The 17,207-nt window shown below is 41.8% G+C and overlaps 1 protein-coding gene across 1 annotated transcript; it reads right to left on the minus strand.

Moving 5' to 3' along the window:
• Positions 1–4,224: 4,224 nt before the first annotated feature.
• LOC134107101 (fish-egg lectin-like) lies at positions 4,225–6,130 on the minus strand. The gene is made up of 5 exons (XM_062558457.1): positions 6,036–6,130; positions 5,678–5,914; positions 5,260–5,474; positions 5,018–5,142; positions 4,225–4,690 (listed from the first exon to the last, which is right to left on the minus strand). Exons 1-5 carry the CDS (start codon positions 6,091–6,093, stop codon positions 4,549–4,551), a joined length of 777 nt encoding a protein of 258 aa, XP_062414441.1. The 5' UTR covers positions 6,094–6,130; the 3' UTR covers positions 4,225–4,548.
• Positions 6,131–17,207: the final 11,077 nt, after the last annotated feature.

Raw genomic sequence — 17,207 nt, forward strand, 5'->3', positions numbered from 1 at the left:
AAGCCCTTGCGCTGGAAACTGCAAGGTTAGTGGTTCAAATCCCAGCTGCTCCATGTGCCACGTCGAAGTGTCCATGAGCAAGACACCTAACCCCCAATGGCTCCCCAGGCAAAATATAATAAATGGGTTATAATGCAATGTAAGTCGCTTTGGATAAAAGCGTCACCTAAATGACATTATTTTTCTCTTTTCTTGTACCACAGTTTTGAATCCTGTTTCTACAGAGGCCCATTTTCAATCTCACAGTATAAGCAACAGTTCTAAAATCATAAAAGCGTCCTTAACACAGACAGTGTACAATAATATTTAATTAGTCAAATATTCCTTCAAACATGACTGGGCGTTTCTGGACAGACTTCAGTCAGTATCAAAATATTGATTCAGGCATAATACCCTATAATTACTTGGTAAAGAAGACAGACAAAAATCTGGCTTAGATTAGAAGCCAAAATCCAGAGCAATAGCAAAGATGACATTAGTCAAGACAACATGCACCACTGTAGTTCAAGCTCAAGACCGCATTCAAAGAGGGCTGAGACAGAAACCTAAATCTCGCCTCGTCTTCATCATGCCATGCCAACTAATTCCTGGTTCATTTTGGTGTTTTTTCAGATCCTTGTTTTTTCCCTCCTTCTCGCCTTTTTTAGGTCGGAGTGGTTTTGAGTTTACTTTTTGGAAATCTTGGTATTAAAGTCCCTTTATTTACTCAACTCCGCATCAGAGTCCTCCCTCGTTGCCCTCGCAGCTGCCGTACTGGCAGTACAGTATCGAAGTCATAATTTTGGTATCGTGAGAACCCCAGTGACAACCTCAAGAGCTGCAACAAATAGAGAATCATTGGAATAGAAAAAGAATCTTGAACGATTTTGATAATCATGTTTCTTCCTCAGATGTGTTGTATATGACATGTATGTATATCTTTAGCTTTTGGACTGACCAGCAGCCATCCGTGAGCTGCTGGTCAGTCCCTGTGGAAGCAATCTTATCTCAAAATGTCTAAACATTAAGACTGAAACTATCAACAAATTCTAAATCTAGTGGTGGAAGAAATTTAGAAAAGGCAGAATGATTGAAGACCTGCTGGTGCTCAGGGGCAGCATTCACCACAGTGAACAACTTCTCTCGGGCCAATCAAGGCGCTCACTCTGGCGCCTTCACTCACCCGACCAGACTACATCCAGCCCCCCCCCCCAACATGAGCACAAAGTACTGGCACGCCATCACGCCTGCCTACTTAGCGGTGTGAGCCAGGCCGAGACAAATCGTCCTGGTAAGGTCGTTAGTATTCCCCCGAGGATGAAATCCTGAGCCTTCTCATTTCTACAGCTTGTGGTTGAATGAATGAGGGGTTAACGCCATCGGTGGGCCCACAGCCAACCCCCGGGCCTCACAGCGTTCCTGTGGGCCTGGACACCAGAAGCGGCAGCGATCGCACTTGTTGCACAATTAAGGGTGCGCCTGACTTGGGCGTGTGATTCAATTAGGGCAATAAAGAAGCTCTCTGGAACAAGTGAAAAGAGCAGAAAATAACAATCCGTAAAATTACAAGAAGCTTAACAAGGACACGCCCGTGGACAACTTTGGGGGAGATTAGGTTGTGATCTATTCCAGGCCTGATGAAAATTGACAATAATTTCAGTTTATGATTACCTGTGGACTTTTCTTCCCCCTATGCTGTGCTATTCCCGTATTCCCATCTAGATTAAAGTCCGCTATAACATTTTGATGATTTTAATATGATTAGTATGGATTTTTTTGGTTTCATGTCATTTGGTTGCATCGGAGGACTCTTTACAGCCTCAAATGGGCAAAAATCAATGCGGTGAGCCTGTAAACCTAGTCAGCCATCTATTATTAAAAATGTTGCCGGCATCAGTGAGAGCCGGGCTTTGAGTCATACTAAATAGATTAGGACATGCCCTGATCAATATCTGTGACTCATTAAAAAAAAACAGACCTCAGCCAATGGTCCCCCACCAGTAATATTTCTGTGACAGAAAGGAGAAACCCTTTAGGAGCATCCTCACCCTAGAGGCATGTTCCAGACATTAAGGAGGGAGCAGGGTGGTGGATGAAGCGCAAGAGCGCCGACAGCGTGCAGCTTCAGCTTCAGCTTGTCGTTATCAATGGAGAACAGGACACTGCAGTGATGTAGTCTACTGGAGGGTTAACTACACTAGCTTTACTAGTTAAGTTCTTTTAATCTGGACTTTTCTCAATATTTATATGCAAGAGGCAGTATCAAATTGAACACAGTTGTATTAAAATGTGCTTTTAGAGACAGAAAATCTTTTTTTTTTTTTAAATACACAACTCTTGTTGCCTTCTGATGATAACATAACACACCAAGATGCATTCAAGCGCGCCTCCAGCATTCATCACCACTTTGCAGGGAATCACTTGGCCACCTTGCTGATCTGAGAGCACCTTGCACACGTGGTTTGTATATTTATTTACACCCAACATCATTCAGAGTAGGTGCATCCTCTATCTTCCGTTCCCACACGCCTCTCTGCGCAACACCCAGCGGCAACGTGACACCTTGCTCCTGGTAAAAGACCTTACCTGGTATCCAGCAGCTGGAGATGGGAGTCTCTCTGTCTCTCTCTTTTCACCGCAGCCCTTTTTCCCGAACTCGTGCCGAACAAACGGATTCTCAAACCGAAGCACAGCAACGGAAAAAAGCAGTTGTGGTCCCTCCTTAAATGTGCTGCTGAAGAGCTCGGAGGACGGCAGTCACCCGGGAGGAGAGAGAAAAACAGCCCTGCTCAGTGTTGAGGGAAACCGGCAGCAGCCCGCAGACGCGCCGAGCCCGTGTGGCGCTCAGACTGCGGCGCCTCTGCCGACCACAAGATGGCGGTGTAGCACACGCCAAATCACTCAAAGGTTTCACCTGTGCGCTCCCCGCCTTCTCCATGAAGGGCTGCTGTAGCTTCTGCATAGGTGCCGCGCCGTGAAAAACGTGCGTTTTAATAGATTTGGACAGCAGCTTCTCCCACATGTATGTGATATACAAGTTACCTAATAGGGTAAGCTTTAAACTGACATTTTGTTTCACTTAATGAGGATAAGTTGAAGTGGACTATCAAAAACGTGTGGGTAATCCATTGTTAATGTCGGAGCATGGTGCCTCCACACAGCTGTTAAATGAGCTCGGCTAATAGGCTAACAGGGTGTAGAAGGTAACAGAGCTCTACGACTTTACCTGTGGAGCCACGGTAAGATGGGCATGAATGTATTGTTCAGGTCGTCGGGAGAGCGTTCACAGCCGCCATGGGAGCAGAGCTGTAGCAGGAAGACCTGATGAACCCTTGACCCTGGCTTTATGACCCGCCCTCCTCTGCCTCTGATTGGTTGACCTCTGCATTAAACCAACCGTAAGCAATCTAATTGGAGTGACATCAGGTTTCTTAAAAGAAATCGTGTGAATTAACACAGATTGATTTGATTTCAACATTATGATTTGAAGTTGTGTTTGTTTTCACCTGTATGTCCAGTATTTACTCTCTTTTAGGTCTGAGTCGGTTCTCCACCAACTGCTGGAGGAAATATCTGTCTCTTAAGCTTTTTTAGCCAGAATGCCATCTTGTGGTGGTAGCTTCATTCGTGTTTCCTGGTATTGTTCAGTTCAGTTAACGTTCTGTTTGGTGCTGAGCCAAAGGCTTGAGGGTTTCTCCTGCATTATTGAGTGTAGATGGTGTACCAGCATTAGAACAGCTATTGGTACAATATGTGATTTCTTTCGAAGTAAGTGCTTGATCATATTTGAAGATGTTTATAGAGCAAATAAAGAGTTAAAGAGATAATAATTGAATTGGAATTTTACCGTGAGGGCTTCAATTCTCTCAATCGGTCTAACAAGGAAACTTTTCCCTTTCACTTTTCTAATTACGACTTTTTTGAGACCGATAACAACACAGACAATAAAAAATAAGTAATGTATGATGTTACAGGACAAAAATGAAGACTGTTTCATATAATAATTTTCTTACTCCAGAATGAACATTTTGTGCACATAGTGAAAAACTGTGGGACACAATTGCTTAACTAGTCATTTATTGAAAAGAAGAAAATAGGAAATATGACAACTTAAAAAAAAAAGGTGATACATGATTAATAATCTTTAAAATGTGTTTTATGTTCTCAAACTGTTCATTTATTATTTTCAATTACTATCAATGTTTCACATTACAAGAAATTTTAATTAAACAATGAATTCTTCCTTATCTTACGAGTGTTAACTTTTAAATGACATGCACTGGTCATATATTTCTCATATTGCTTCTAATCAATTATTTATTGCAGCCTCCATGTTCCCTTTTGCCAAAATAAGAAGTAGTTGAAATAACACCGAGAGGACAGAGAGGACAGAGATAGATGGCTTTAACTTTTAGAAACAAATGTAAACTCTGCTCATTCCTTTTTGTGTACCGTACAGAGTCTCCCGAAGAAAGCATAGTGCTTGAAAGCATTAAAACGCAGTTGACGGAGATTCCCACCACTACATTGCAGGTTGGTGCACACTGGGTTTCTGTCTCACACGTAGCATTATGATGAGCAGCGCATGATGATACCGGAGTTGCTGACAACCCAAAGTTTGCCCAGGTCGTAGCTCACGTGGCGAATCCCAATGCACATTGGAATGTAGACCCAGTCTACTCCAAATGGGAGAGCAGTGGAAATGCCAGTTCTAGTGACATAAAGTTAGAGGAATAGGAACAAATTAAAGAGGGGATATTAATAATATCCAAAAAAAATCATCAGCAGACTGATATAAACCCAAATGACAATTTACTTCAGTTTTGTGATATATATATATATATATATATATATATATATATATATCATCATGAATAAACACTAAGTGCTGTAAATAGAAAGCCATACTTTTACATGCACAACTTATGAAAATTCAAACTTTAAAACTTACGAACAAGCAGTTACACCACAATCATTTTTTAAATCCGGTTACTGCCCACAAAGGCACGATGTCAAGGCATTTTTTGGACATGCTTACCTTTCATAGACCTTGCCTTCTATGTTCGCTCCAAAAACCCTCCCGTCAGTCCCCACTTCAATCATTATTAGACTCCCGGGCACATTTCTCCAGCCGGATGTGCTGCAGGTGCTGGGGTCCACGTTCTGTGATTACAAGCAAACACAGAGTCTATGTCACCCTCGACGGAGGTGTATGCTTCACCTGTTCTAACAGTACCGCCAACAAACCAGAGAGATTTCTCTAGTGCTGCTGCGGCTGACCTGTGCAAAGAAGATTTGGTTATTTGTGTCGACTCCCCAGCATCCTAGTGGGCCGCAGCTGTAGTACTTCAAGCTCCTCGACAGGGAACTCCAGGACAGGTAGCCCACTCCACTGAAGGCCATGGCCGTCGTGCTGTTCAGGCAGTTGGCGGTGGAGGATGGGGAAACTCCCACTACCTGATTATTTCCAGCATCCACCTGCAGCATAGACAGACCTAGAGGCGCACAATACATTTAGCCAGCAGTTCATTGTAAGTGCTGTAAAGAACTATAAATGTGCAAAAACGTTGAATGGGAAGAGGAGGAGCTGTACTGTAGTGCACAATGTTACACAGTACATCTAAGAAAAGCCTTAATGTTGACGAGGTAAACTCATACAGCCAGTTGTGTAGTGGAACTAATAACTATTAGTAGTTACCAGTGGATGGTGTAAAGTCGCCTGCTATGTATTTGTAGACGTTGTCATCGATGCCAACTCCCCAGAGTCCGGCAGGTCCCACTGTGACATGCTTTAATTTGATTGAGCCCAGGAGTTTCCAATCCGATCCAGCCAGGAAATACGCATTAGAGTCTTTATCTCTTACAACCACACTCCCTAGGCCGGCGTCAACCTGGCGAGCATTATATAGCGGCGGAGCCTCGTCACATGTCCAGTCTGCAGAAGCAAAATGATCAGAAGGGGAAAATAAGGATCAGTTAAAAGAAAACCAAATCAGATCTAATTTATTCTTATATAAATATATAAAATAATAAAATGTAATCATACAGGGACTTACTAGCATCGCTGGTAGCCAGGTAACCAATCCCAAGCAAGAAGGTGACAAGACCTTTCATGTTGTCTCTGTGATCGCAAGTCTTTAGTCGGTGTAACTCTGCGTGGTGCTGCTGTCCTGCATCCCTCCTGATTCCTCTGGCTTTTATACTTCTTCATCCTAGAGGCTAAACCGTGTGACAAACTACAGGCAAAGCTGGTGTAAGATGTCAGAATAAAGATTAGAAAAACAATACCTGGAAGGCTTAACGCATTCCAAAAACAATACTTGTAATGCTTTCAAAGCTCTGTCCTCTCTGTGTTATTGTTGGAATACTTTCGGCATTCCAACAATCACACAGAGAGGACAAAGATTGAAAGCTTTAACTTTTGGTTTCTCTGGCTTTTTTTACTTCTACATCCTAGTGGCTAGAGCGTGTGACAAACTACAGGCAAAGCTGGTTCTGCAAGCTGTCTGGAGAAGCTAGAAGGCAATTGAAAACCTACCTAGATATATCTATAGCGATACCCATACGTGAATTTATACGGAAGAATAGAAACCATTTTTCTTCTACATCCCCAGCATGAACATTTTGTGCACACAGTGCAAAACAGTTGGACAAAATTGCTTATTTCATCATTTATTTAAAAGAATAAGATATGTATGACAACTTGACAACTTGCAAGAGGAGGTGATACATGATTGATATTCTTAAAAAGGTGTATTATGTTCTTACACCGTTCATTTGTTATTTTTATTTACTATCAGTGTTTATATTTAAACAAAATTTTAATTAAAGTATAAATTATTCCTTATGTTATTAATGTTAACTTTTAACTTTTACATTTCACAATCTGATTATTGTGCACTGGTCATATAATCACAATAATACAAAGTATCATATTGCTTCTAAGAATCACTTTTTTATTGCAGCCTTCCACATTTACTTTTGCAACAATAAGTAGTGGAATAACACAGAGATGAGAGATTGACAGCTTTAACTTTTGGTTTCTCTGGCTTTTATACTTCTTCATCCTAGAGGCTAAACCGTGACAAACTACAGGCAAAGCTGGTGTAAGATGTCAGAATAAAGATTAGAAAAACAATACCTGGAAGGCTTAACGCATTCCAAAAACAATACTTGTAATGCTTTCAAAGCTCTGTCCTCTCTGTGTTATTGTTGGAATACTTTCGGCATTCCAACAATCACACAGAGAGGACAAAGATTGACAGCTTTGACTTTTGGTTTCTCTGGCTTTTATACTTCTACATCCTAGAGGCTAAACCGTGTGACAAACTACAGGCAAAGCTGGTTCTGCAAGCTGTCTGGAGAAGCTAGAAGGCAATTTGATCTTTATTCTATTGTTGTGGCATTTTATTAGAAAATAGGCACCCTGCTCTACAGCCTCACCACGTGATATCTGAGATGGAAATCACAGATCAGAATGGAGGAAGTGTTCACTGTTCTGAGGAGTCCTGCATTCCAAGTTGTGAAAAGTGGAGAGAATAAATGTACTAAATGTATAAAACGGTTCTGTAAGGTTGTAAGGTTAGGCAAGTCAGCCCAGTGACTTCCTAACCCACTATAGAAGGATGTTGACTTCAAAGGGTCCGAAGGAAAGTAAAAGGCTTTCAAGATGATTATTGAGAGACTATTTTTTACTACATCCACATTCAGGTAAATATAATGGGGTCCTTTATACAAGGGTGTCAGTTCACGGTGCTGTGAGGTCCTAATTCTCTGTATCTGACCCGGGGAAACCTGGACCCCTTGTGAATATATGCTTACCTGCTGGGGTTGCCAGGACAGCTGGGAGGATGCAACATGTAAATAAGGTTATTTGGAGCTTCCAGTTAAATCATCTTAACTTCTACTGAACTTTGAAGACTCAACAACCACAGAACAAACTTTTGCGCTTTGGAAAGTTAAGAGTCGAGTGTTACCCAGTGGTAAAGTTTCTCTGTTTGGCAATAGGCTGCTATAAGTTAGGAAATTTTGTGTTTTCTCTGAGCACATGCAAGAGACAAACTGGGATAATCATCATATCTTGCTTTCCCCCGATAGCACCCCTTTATCATTTAATGGCTTTCAAACTGCTTACACTAGTCTTTAGATTATCTCCTCTGAGATGGATCAGAGAGCAGCATCGTGATTTGTGCAGCATAGTACCTATGGAAACAGTGGCAGTGAGATGGATCCTAATAAATGCTACGGCGTTATCTGCAGTTGGTAAGTCAGAGGGATCAAGTCATGTGAACATGTGTTTGAACTCTGTGGTGGCGGGCGTGGTTTCGGCTCGGCTGCAGAGAGGGGGAGTGGCTCGGGGAATGGTGACAGCTGGAGGTAATGAACCTCCAGCTGAGGACAATTGAAGAAATGCTTCCCTGTCTATTTAAGAGAGAGACTGGAGCGAGTGGAAAAAGCGTGGGGGCGAGAGCAAGCCGGAGAAATAATAAAGACTATTACCAACGGTGAACAGGTGTCTGTGGGTCATTACGTTCCCCCCTAGTAACCCAGCTGTTACAAACTCATTTTGTTGGATCATGTTTCCTCTATGGCAGACACATCGCTCAAGGGCAATGCCCACAAACAAGGACATTTAAGGTAACATGGCAACAAAACTCAGATGTTTTCAAGCAACATGGGGTTTTACCACACAGTTTTACCACTTTCTGTCTGGGGGGCAGATTCGGTCAGCTCATTTAAGATAAAACTTTCCTCTTTGATATTGCTTATAGTTAGGGCTGCATCAGGTTAACCTGGACCCGCCATTAGTTAAGCTGTTCTAGGCTTAGACTGCCGGGGGGACTTCTTAGGACACACCGAGCTCTTCTCTCATTCTCTCCTTCTACAATAATCCCTATTTTATTGATGCACATCACTAATTCAGCTTCTTCCCCGGAGTATTTATGCTTTCTCGTCTCACAGGTTTCCATGGATCGTGGATCTCTCTGGACCCTGTTCCTGCCTCCTGCTGTGGCCCAGCTGACACCTGCTACTGCTATCATCAGCATTATTACTATTTTAAATATGAATCATATTACTATTACTGTCATCATAAACCAACATTAGTCTTTCCTGACGTCTTTGTGCTCTCCCTCCCCACAGAAGCCTCTGTGGATGGTGGTTCTATCTGATGGTGGTTGTCCCTGCAGTGGTCCTGCCGTACACTTAGCTTACTACTTGCAATTATTTGAATCATCTCTTTTATAACAACTCAATGTATTGTACATCTTTTACGTTGCTCATTCTGTACACATGACATCCATTATAGTCTGTCCATCCTGGGAGATGGATCCCTCCTCTGACTAAGGTTTTCTGCCTTTTTTTTCAGGGTTTTCATTGTTGGGGAGTTTTTCCTGTGCCGATGTGAGGGTTTTGGGACAGAGGATGTCGCATGTGTACAGACTGTAAAGACCTCCTCATTTGTCTCTGTATCAGCCCTGCTAATGACTGGCGACCAATCCAGGTCTCTCGCCTAATGCTAGTCCCCATGACGTGAAGGTCCACAAAGCCTAGGGACCAAGCCTAGGGAGCCAATTTGTAATTTGCGATTTTGGGCTATAGAATATAAAACGAATTGAATTGAATGGGGTCCCAAAGTTGACAGCAACAATGTCTGTAAAACTTTATTTCCCACTGTGATGGTTACGTTAAACTGTAACTTTAACATGGTCCCGCACAGTGAGGGGTATCTGTACCAGTGGTCTGGTAAACCACCACCCTGAAACCAGCAATTAAAAAAACAATATCTCCCTCGGACCCACTATAAAGTATAGTTTAAGCAACCTTATCTTTGCATCTCACAACAAACCACTGGGAGGCTGTGGGGAAACATATTTACATATTGTACATGTTTTGTACATCATAAATAAAAAAAAGAACATTTTGCGATAATAAAAAGAAGAAAAACAGAAAAGCATGATTGTGAAGTTGTTTGTATGAGTGATTCACCAAAAAGGTGCAAAACCACAGAACAAGCATTCGGCTTGTTCTGGACACCCAAGTTTTTCAGTTAGTACAATCAGGTACACCCACAGCCTGTAAATGTAAATGTATAGGTCATATTCCTTATCATACCCACCAGCTCCATGGTGCACCTTAAAATTTAAGGTGCATCAGTAGTGAACCTATTATTTAAGGCTTAAATAATAGGTTTACTACTTTTTGACAGTAATTAGTTTCTGAATTGACCACACGGTGGCATTTCAAACCCTGTCTACTACTTTCCTAATATCAAAGTGTTGAGGAAGACCCTTGGGAATTCTACATTGGTGGAGTAGCTCTCTAAATGTCCATATAACCAAATTCCACAGTAATCTAGCGTGATAATGAATTCTACGTCAGTAAACCCGATAAGCCTGCTGATTTTCATTTAGCTCCATCACAGAGCGGTTTTACCAGCTTTAACCATATTAGAGTAGAAGTGTGCCCCCTTATATTTTACTATGGACATTTGTGAACCAATTTATGTTTATATAAATTTTTGTCATCACACCTTTATGTTGCTAATCGGAGAGGATAGTCTCTTGTGCTTCAAAGGCAGCTGAGGTTCATTTTACTAACCTCCGTTCTTTAAAATTAAACATATCAACCCTAAGGCAGTAGCTTCCAATCCACTTAATCAACCAGAGAGTATTTTGATAATTTAGTGAGAAGCTGCTTCAACCATATCTGGTTAAATGTCTGCTTTAATTTGCATCATGACACACAGGATTAAACAGTTTGCCATGTTTAATGAAATCTTTGTATGCTGTAAAACTGATGCAGAGTCAGCACTGAGTTTGCTTGGTCAGAGGTTTGAACACAGCAGTCCCAGAACCAATGCGTGACGCCGATGACTACGTCCACTTTTTACATGAAGTCCAACAAACAGTTCAAATATGACACATTGTTTGTGCTTTTCAAGGCAACGTAACATGAAAACCTAAGTACTAAATACATTTCCAATTTTGATGTTCGCCCTAAAGGAGAAGTAAGTCACTAAGATCAAGTAAGATGCATCCTCCGGGGACCATGAGTAACAACATTTTATGGCTCAAAGAGTGGTGAATAACCTAAAGTTGCCATTCACACTGCTGCCATCGCTACTAAGCTACTTTGACAAATCATGATGTACTGTCACTCCGAGACTTACGTTTTTCCTAAAAACACACTTGAAACGAGTAGAAAACATATATAACATAAAACTACCTGAATGAAACCAAAGCCCACTGCATCGTTTGCTGGTTTTCGGGATTCAGTATTGTTGAGTAAATGTCGAGTGGATGATCTATATCCCTGCACTGTGATGCGTAATTCACTGAGATCAGCCTCTTGCAGGCATCCAGCTACCTCTCTCTCTCTCTTCATTACCCATACATCACACATATGAACCCTAACGCGCAGCCGGCTGGCCGATTGGCCGATTGATGGAGAACACCTCTAAGATATGAACAGGTTTATTTTCCATCCAAAAAAATCATCTTTAATTCATATTGTGTTAGGTATCATCTTTTATTAAAGCAGCTTATGTCCTCCTCAATTTCCTTTTTACAATGAAAATGCCCAGGTGAACTCATTTTGAAGAGTAAAGGTTGTTATGTGTGAATCCACGTTACACTATTAGTGGCTTGGTGGCGCCCTCTCTCTGCTGTTGCTCATTAGAATGATTGATGTAGTAAGATCTTGACAAATATACAATGGTATATTTTAAGCCAAGGATCACTTTGCTAAACTGGGCTTATTCCCTCCACTACACCAACTTTGCTATTGTGAGAATTACAGAATGTATAATTATAATAGTATAAAAGTGGTATTCCTGGGGGTCGCACTCTGAGTGAGCGCATGCGTTACACCAAGGGGACCAGGTCGTTGCCGGTAGGTAGATCCATTCCTTATACAGGTGAAACTCGCGACAGCGTTTTACTGCAGGCAGCAGCGCCCGCTGGACCGTCCGCACGCTCCCCCCCCCCCCTGTCGGCCGGACCATCCACCCCAACCCCCCATTTTTCATTGTCTGGCCCACTTGAGATCAAAGCGGGCTGTATCTGGGCCAAACCTAAAATGAGTGACGCCCTTGTTGTAGATAAACATAATGTAGATGGCATTGTATTGCATTCTAGTATAATAAACTTCAATAAACTAATCTGACATGAGAGGAATCTCCAACAAATGAAAATGATCCAAGTCGTTGTGTTTCAAGGTTTATGAATATGACTATTTTCTTTGATAATTAGGTGATGCATTTGTGAGCCAAAGCAGAAAGGCACATTGAACTGGATTTGTGCTGCTGGTGCTGCTGTGACTGGCATTCAATGCGAACTTGAGTTGTGTGTGAAGGATTTTAATGGGGGAATGTCACAACGTATTCAGACATGAATAAGTGTTAAGTGGCCATCGGAGTGATGTCAAGAGGAGGCTGTAGTCGTGAGCTTTTATAAGTAAATCGTTTGGAAAAGAGCAACAAGGCAGTATGAGAAAAATTTGCCCCCACTACCAGTTAATCTTCCAAAGATGGCTTTTGAGTGAATGTTACAGACCCTGAAAATCCTACGCTTGGTGCTATCTGGAAAATAAAAAAATGTGTCCTCCCCTCATATGCACGGCACAAATGGGCAAAATGGCCATCATGCTGACAGGGTATGGACACTCAACTTGTTAGAAAAACAATATGAATGACAACATTATCACTCATAATTGGACACCATCTGCAAACCATAAAAGCATTGCAGAAAAGTACTGAAGGTCAGGGTAATTGACCGAATCAAAATGAACGATGCAAGGAATAAATAAATAAAAACAAATGGGAAGAAACTCCGGCATGAAGCCATCGCACTGTGTGAGGATTCCAGTCATTTGAAACACTGCCAGTGGAGAAGAGGGGATTAAGTTTACGCCTTTTAAATGTTAAATAGTGAATTGATTTGGGGCTTAATTTGTGCCTTATACTGCCAACAGTGCCAAATATGATGCAATATTAAACAGGAAATACATATTTATCACAATACACAAGCAACAAGGAAAAATGATGAAATAAAAAATGAATTCATGCCATTAGCTACTATACAGTAGTAGTTTGACAGAATAGAATGAAACAAGGTACACCACTTTGTTGAATAATCATTTGTTGTAAAATAGTAATTTTCAGTTGAAAAGATTTAAAAAATGACTCCTATTTTGGACACATTTCATCAATAGCAACATCCAAATTCTAGCAGTTGTGCTCTAATTAATTTAAGGCTCACAAAGAAGAAGTTCTGCAGAGTGCAGATAGACTGACATTCAGATGCTCTTACATTATGCACATATTACTACAAGGACACCTGACAGGATTCATGGCCACTATCATCCAATCTGTTTCATAAATCTGTATACAGATCTCGACACAGCCCATAAATTTGATGGGAGAAGACAAAACGTCCTGTGTAGCTGCAACACCAAATAATGAAATATCTCATCTAATGTGCATTACTACATGATTCTAGCTCTTCAAAACGCTTACATTATTCAAACTACCGCATTGCCATTTAAAAATTGCCTGTTCAGAATAGACTAAATGCTTGATTTAGTTATACTTCTACTTTAGAAGAAAACATGGCAGCAACCTGTTTACCGACAGAGAAATGTCATAAGTTACGTTGCAGATTCAGACGCAACTCACAAAATAGAACAATAGGAAAAAGCAATCTTACTCGTGGAGGAAAAAAACATATCCAAGTCATGAAACATCGGGGAAAAGAACTGTCCTTCTGTTGACTCCTGCGAAATGAAAGCTTTCGGTTGTAAGGTTTGTTTATGCAGCACCAACGGGACATCATCAGTCTGTGTCCAGCATCCAGCGGCAAAAGGAAGGCAGTGAAACAGGGAGCCTGTTTCCATTTCGTTCAAAGTCTCATGTCTGAGTTGCACCAAATTGGACACGGCACTGCACTCCGTTGGGTTTCCCAACAATACATTTGTTTAGTGTGAAGTAGATGGAATAACAGTTCTTGATACATGGACATACACACATGCCAACAGAGAAAGATCCCATGATTTAGAGTTAGATCGAATCATTTCAGGATTAAGAATTGTTTTATGTTTAAACTTAGCTAAAACGTGTGCACACATGCAGCCTAAAGACTAAAGAGACAAAAGTTAAGGATATTTAGTCCGTTATGGATTTATTCCCTATGCAGGCTCACCAGTCCCTGTACCTGAGGGCTATGTTTTCCTCCCGTCTCTTTACCACAACCCTGCGTATAGCAATAAGCAGCACAGCATGTTGTTTATTGGCAGCCTCCCTTTTTACAGACTGCTGAGCAGGTGAGGCATCGGGGGTAAACTCATGAATCCTCTAAGACATTGCCCGCATTTTAATTCGATCCCAAGTTTCCATCAGGTGTGCTGTGTGGAGTGTCAGAGCAGAAGTATGAGCTTACCAAATAGCCCCCTGCGCTGAGGCGCAGATTCTTCTTCTCCCCACTAGGCTAGTAAATCATACCCCAGCCCAGCGTAAGACTAATGGTTGAAGGTCGCGAGCCCCCCCCCGGCACTGAAAAGCCCCGCAGGGTGCCACAGTCCAGAGGGACGGAAGCTGATGGAGGAGCCTGCATCACTTCCCAGAGCCTGTGGCAAGGCTTTTGTGATTCACGTTAGGCCACAATGAGTTTGAATGGTACTCAACTAGTTTTTTATGAAGGCAACACGGGGCACAGTGCACACACAGTGGCAGGCTTACTTCAATCCCCAGCTGTCACAACTCAAAATATACTCATAATGATACTCAGGAAGTAGCATCTGAAACGCAATAGAGCTCACTAATGTTCACTTGAGAAGGCTCGTTTGTATCCAGTTTGTATAGGTAAGGTCACACAGGAATAGCTGATGCACTCATCGTGGCTGGTCCTCTCCCCATCCCTTGCAGTGGGTCGCAAAATACACAAATGAGGGGAAATCTAACAGAAATAAGAAATAATTGGCCACAGTAATTTAAGCCATAGTAAAATTATATCTAAACGTGCTAGCTTAGCTAAAATAGAGAGCCCACACTTAATCGCCGGGTCCGTAAACCTGGAAATACGTTTCCTAAAGTAAATTTGTTTTTTCTTATTCAGCCACTGCCTCTAAAGATCTACATAGGCCCGGCCACAAGACCTTACTTGCTAAGCCAGTGGTGAACAGTGCTTAAAGAGTCAGCCCACACTCCATTTGGATTTGCCTTTGATCCTGTAACCTGACAACAAACCTTATGTGTGAATGCACTCAAAGATCATCCTGTAGGTTTAACAGGAAGACACACACACACACACACATACTTGTTTTTGTCCATTTGAATTTTGAGCATCGTTTCATCTAAGCCCCCATTTTACCAGAGTTCCTCATGTGCTTGACATCACGATCAATACTGCCAGAGGAGATGCAATAAGCTTTACCGCCGCTTCACCTGACACCTACACTCGTTGCTAGCCCCCCCCCCCCACTGTGGATTTCAAACGTTCAAAATGTAATCTAAATAACGAAAATTCTGACCCAGGGGACAAAAAATGAATTGATAACATTCAGACTTTGAATGTTAAAGGTGAAACATCTCCTACCTCACCATGTAGGTTACAGAAGATAATCCATTGAGTCTGAAGGAAGTGATTGCTCTCAATCGGGAACACTCTGTGTCAGTTTCAAAACATCATTGTCCCTTTGGGAAAGAATTCTTTAAATCCTTGGAAAGCAACACATGCGGGACAAAACAAGGTGTCAATGGGAGGCAGAAGAGGCCGGGACGTCTTGTACCATTTTAATGTGAGCCATTCTATCAGTGCTCAATTGACGAACCCACATAAATGGATGCTGCAAAGGAGGACGTCCTGGCTCAGGCTCATTACTTTTACATGTCATCTTCTGCTTGGTACATGAAAAACTGGAAGTAAAGCAATAGTAGCTAAACAGGAAAGAATCAGGGCTTACAATTTGTGAACTACACGTCACTAATAAAAAGGGTGTAGCCTGTTCACATTGGCGAAAGTGACAAATGAATTAGAATCAAGAGATATAAGTCACCCACAGGTTTCCAAGGAGCTCAATGGTGGGGTGGCGGTGCCTGGCTGAATCATTAGTGGAGCTCATGGGACTCAGGTGAGGTAACATGAGCTGGTTAGCAGCTTGCAACCCACGACGGCTCTTACCTGCTTTACTTGTGTCAGAGATTTGAAGAGTGTTTTTAACATTTAAGTGCAAGGTTCTAACCCTAACCCACCAACAGAGCCGATTTCAAGGGTTATGACAGGGTGGAAAAGAGGCTGCTCTGTATGCTCTTTACTCAATGACAGGTGCAAAGTACAAGGTGCAAAGTATTGTACTTCTGCGTGCACAGATTGCCTCCACATGTGTCTCATCGTGGTGGAGAGCTTAACTTCAGCTTAAGAGAAAGATCTGAGTAGCACAATACACATTCACATGGGTAGATGTAGGTAGGTGAGCGAGTGAAAAACAACAATTTGAGTTCTACAAAAGACATCTACAATAAAAAAAAATGAAAATAAAACATATCAGCTGCTAGTATTCGGGATTCAGTGCAGAGGCCCTGTTGAGTAAATGTGCTGAGGCTGAACCCACTGAGCTCAGCCTCCTCCCTCTGCATTACCAATACATCACAGACCTGAGTCCTAACGAGCAGCTGGCTGGCCGCCTCTCGTTCAAATTGTTATCCTCTGATATTGTAAAACCCCTGGATTTGAATGCTAATTAGATTGTTATGCAGCTACAGCCCACGTACTAGTGTTTTTATTATAATCAGTCAAATATGTCTCTAAACAAATAGCAATAGGGGGTAAATCTCATAGTAGCAGGGAGTACTATCGACGGGGTTTAGATTACGACAGCAATTTTTATGGCAAACAAAACTCCATCCTTGTGGATGTGTTCAACAGTGGGTAAATAATTGACTGTTTGCTGGGTAAGCCCACAGCATCAACAGAAATGGAATTGGGTAGATGATCCTCGTTCACAGTGAAAATAACAGCATATTGACAGCAGATGAAGTGACCCTGGTTGGACTCTCCACGTCTGCTGCTGCATCCTCTTCCATTTCATTCTGTGAACTACCGACTCTGCACGTCTGATAATTCCATCCCCATTGAAGAAATATTTATCCCCACGTTGGTATAAAGGATTGTTTGCTGACCAATCCCATCCACACGACCAATCCATGGATTTACATTTGTCAGTTTACATTCCTT

The sequence above is a fragment of the Pungitius pungitius genome, chromosome 2, assembly GCF_949316345.1.
Source record: "Pungitius pungitius chromosome 2, fPunPun2.1, whole genome shotgun sequence".
NCBI lineage: Eukaryota > Metazoa > Chordata > Actinopteri > Perciformes > Gasterosteidae > Pungitius > Pungitius pungitius.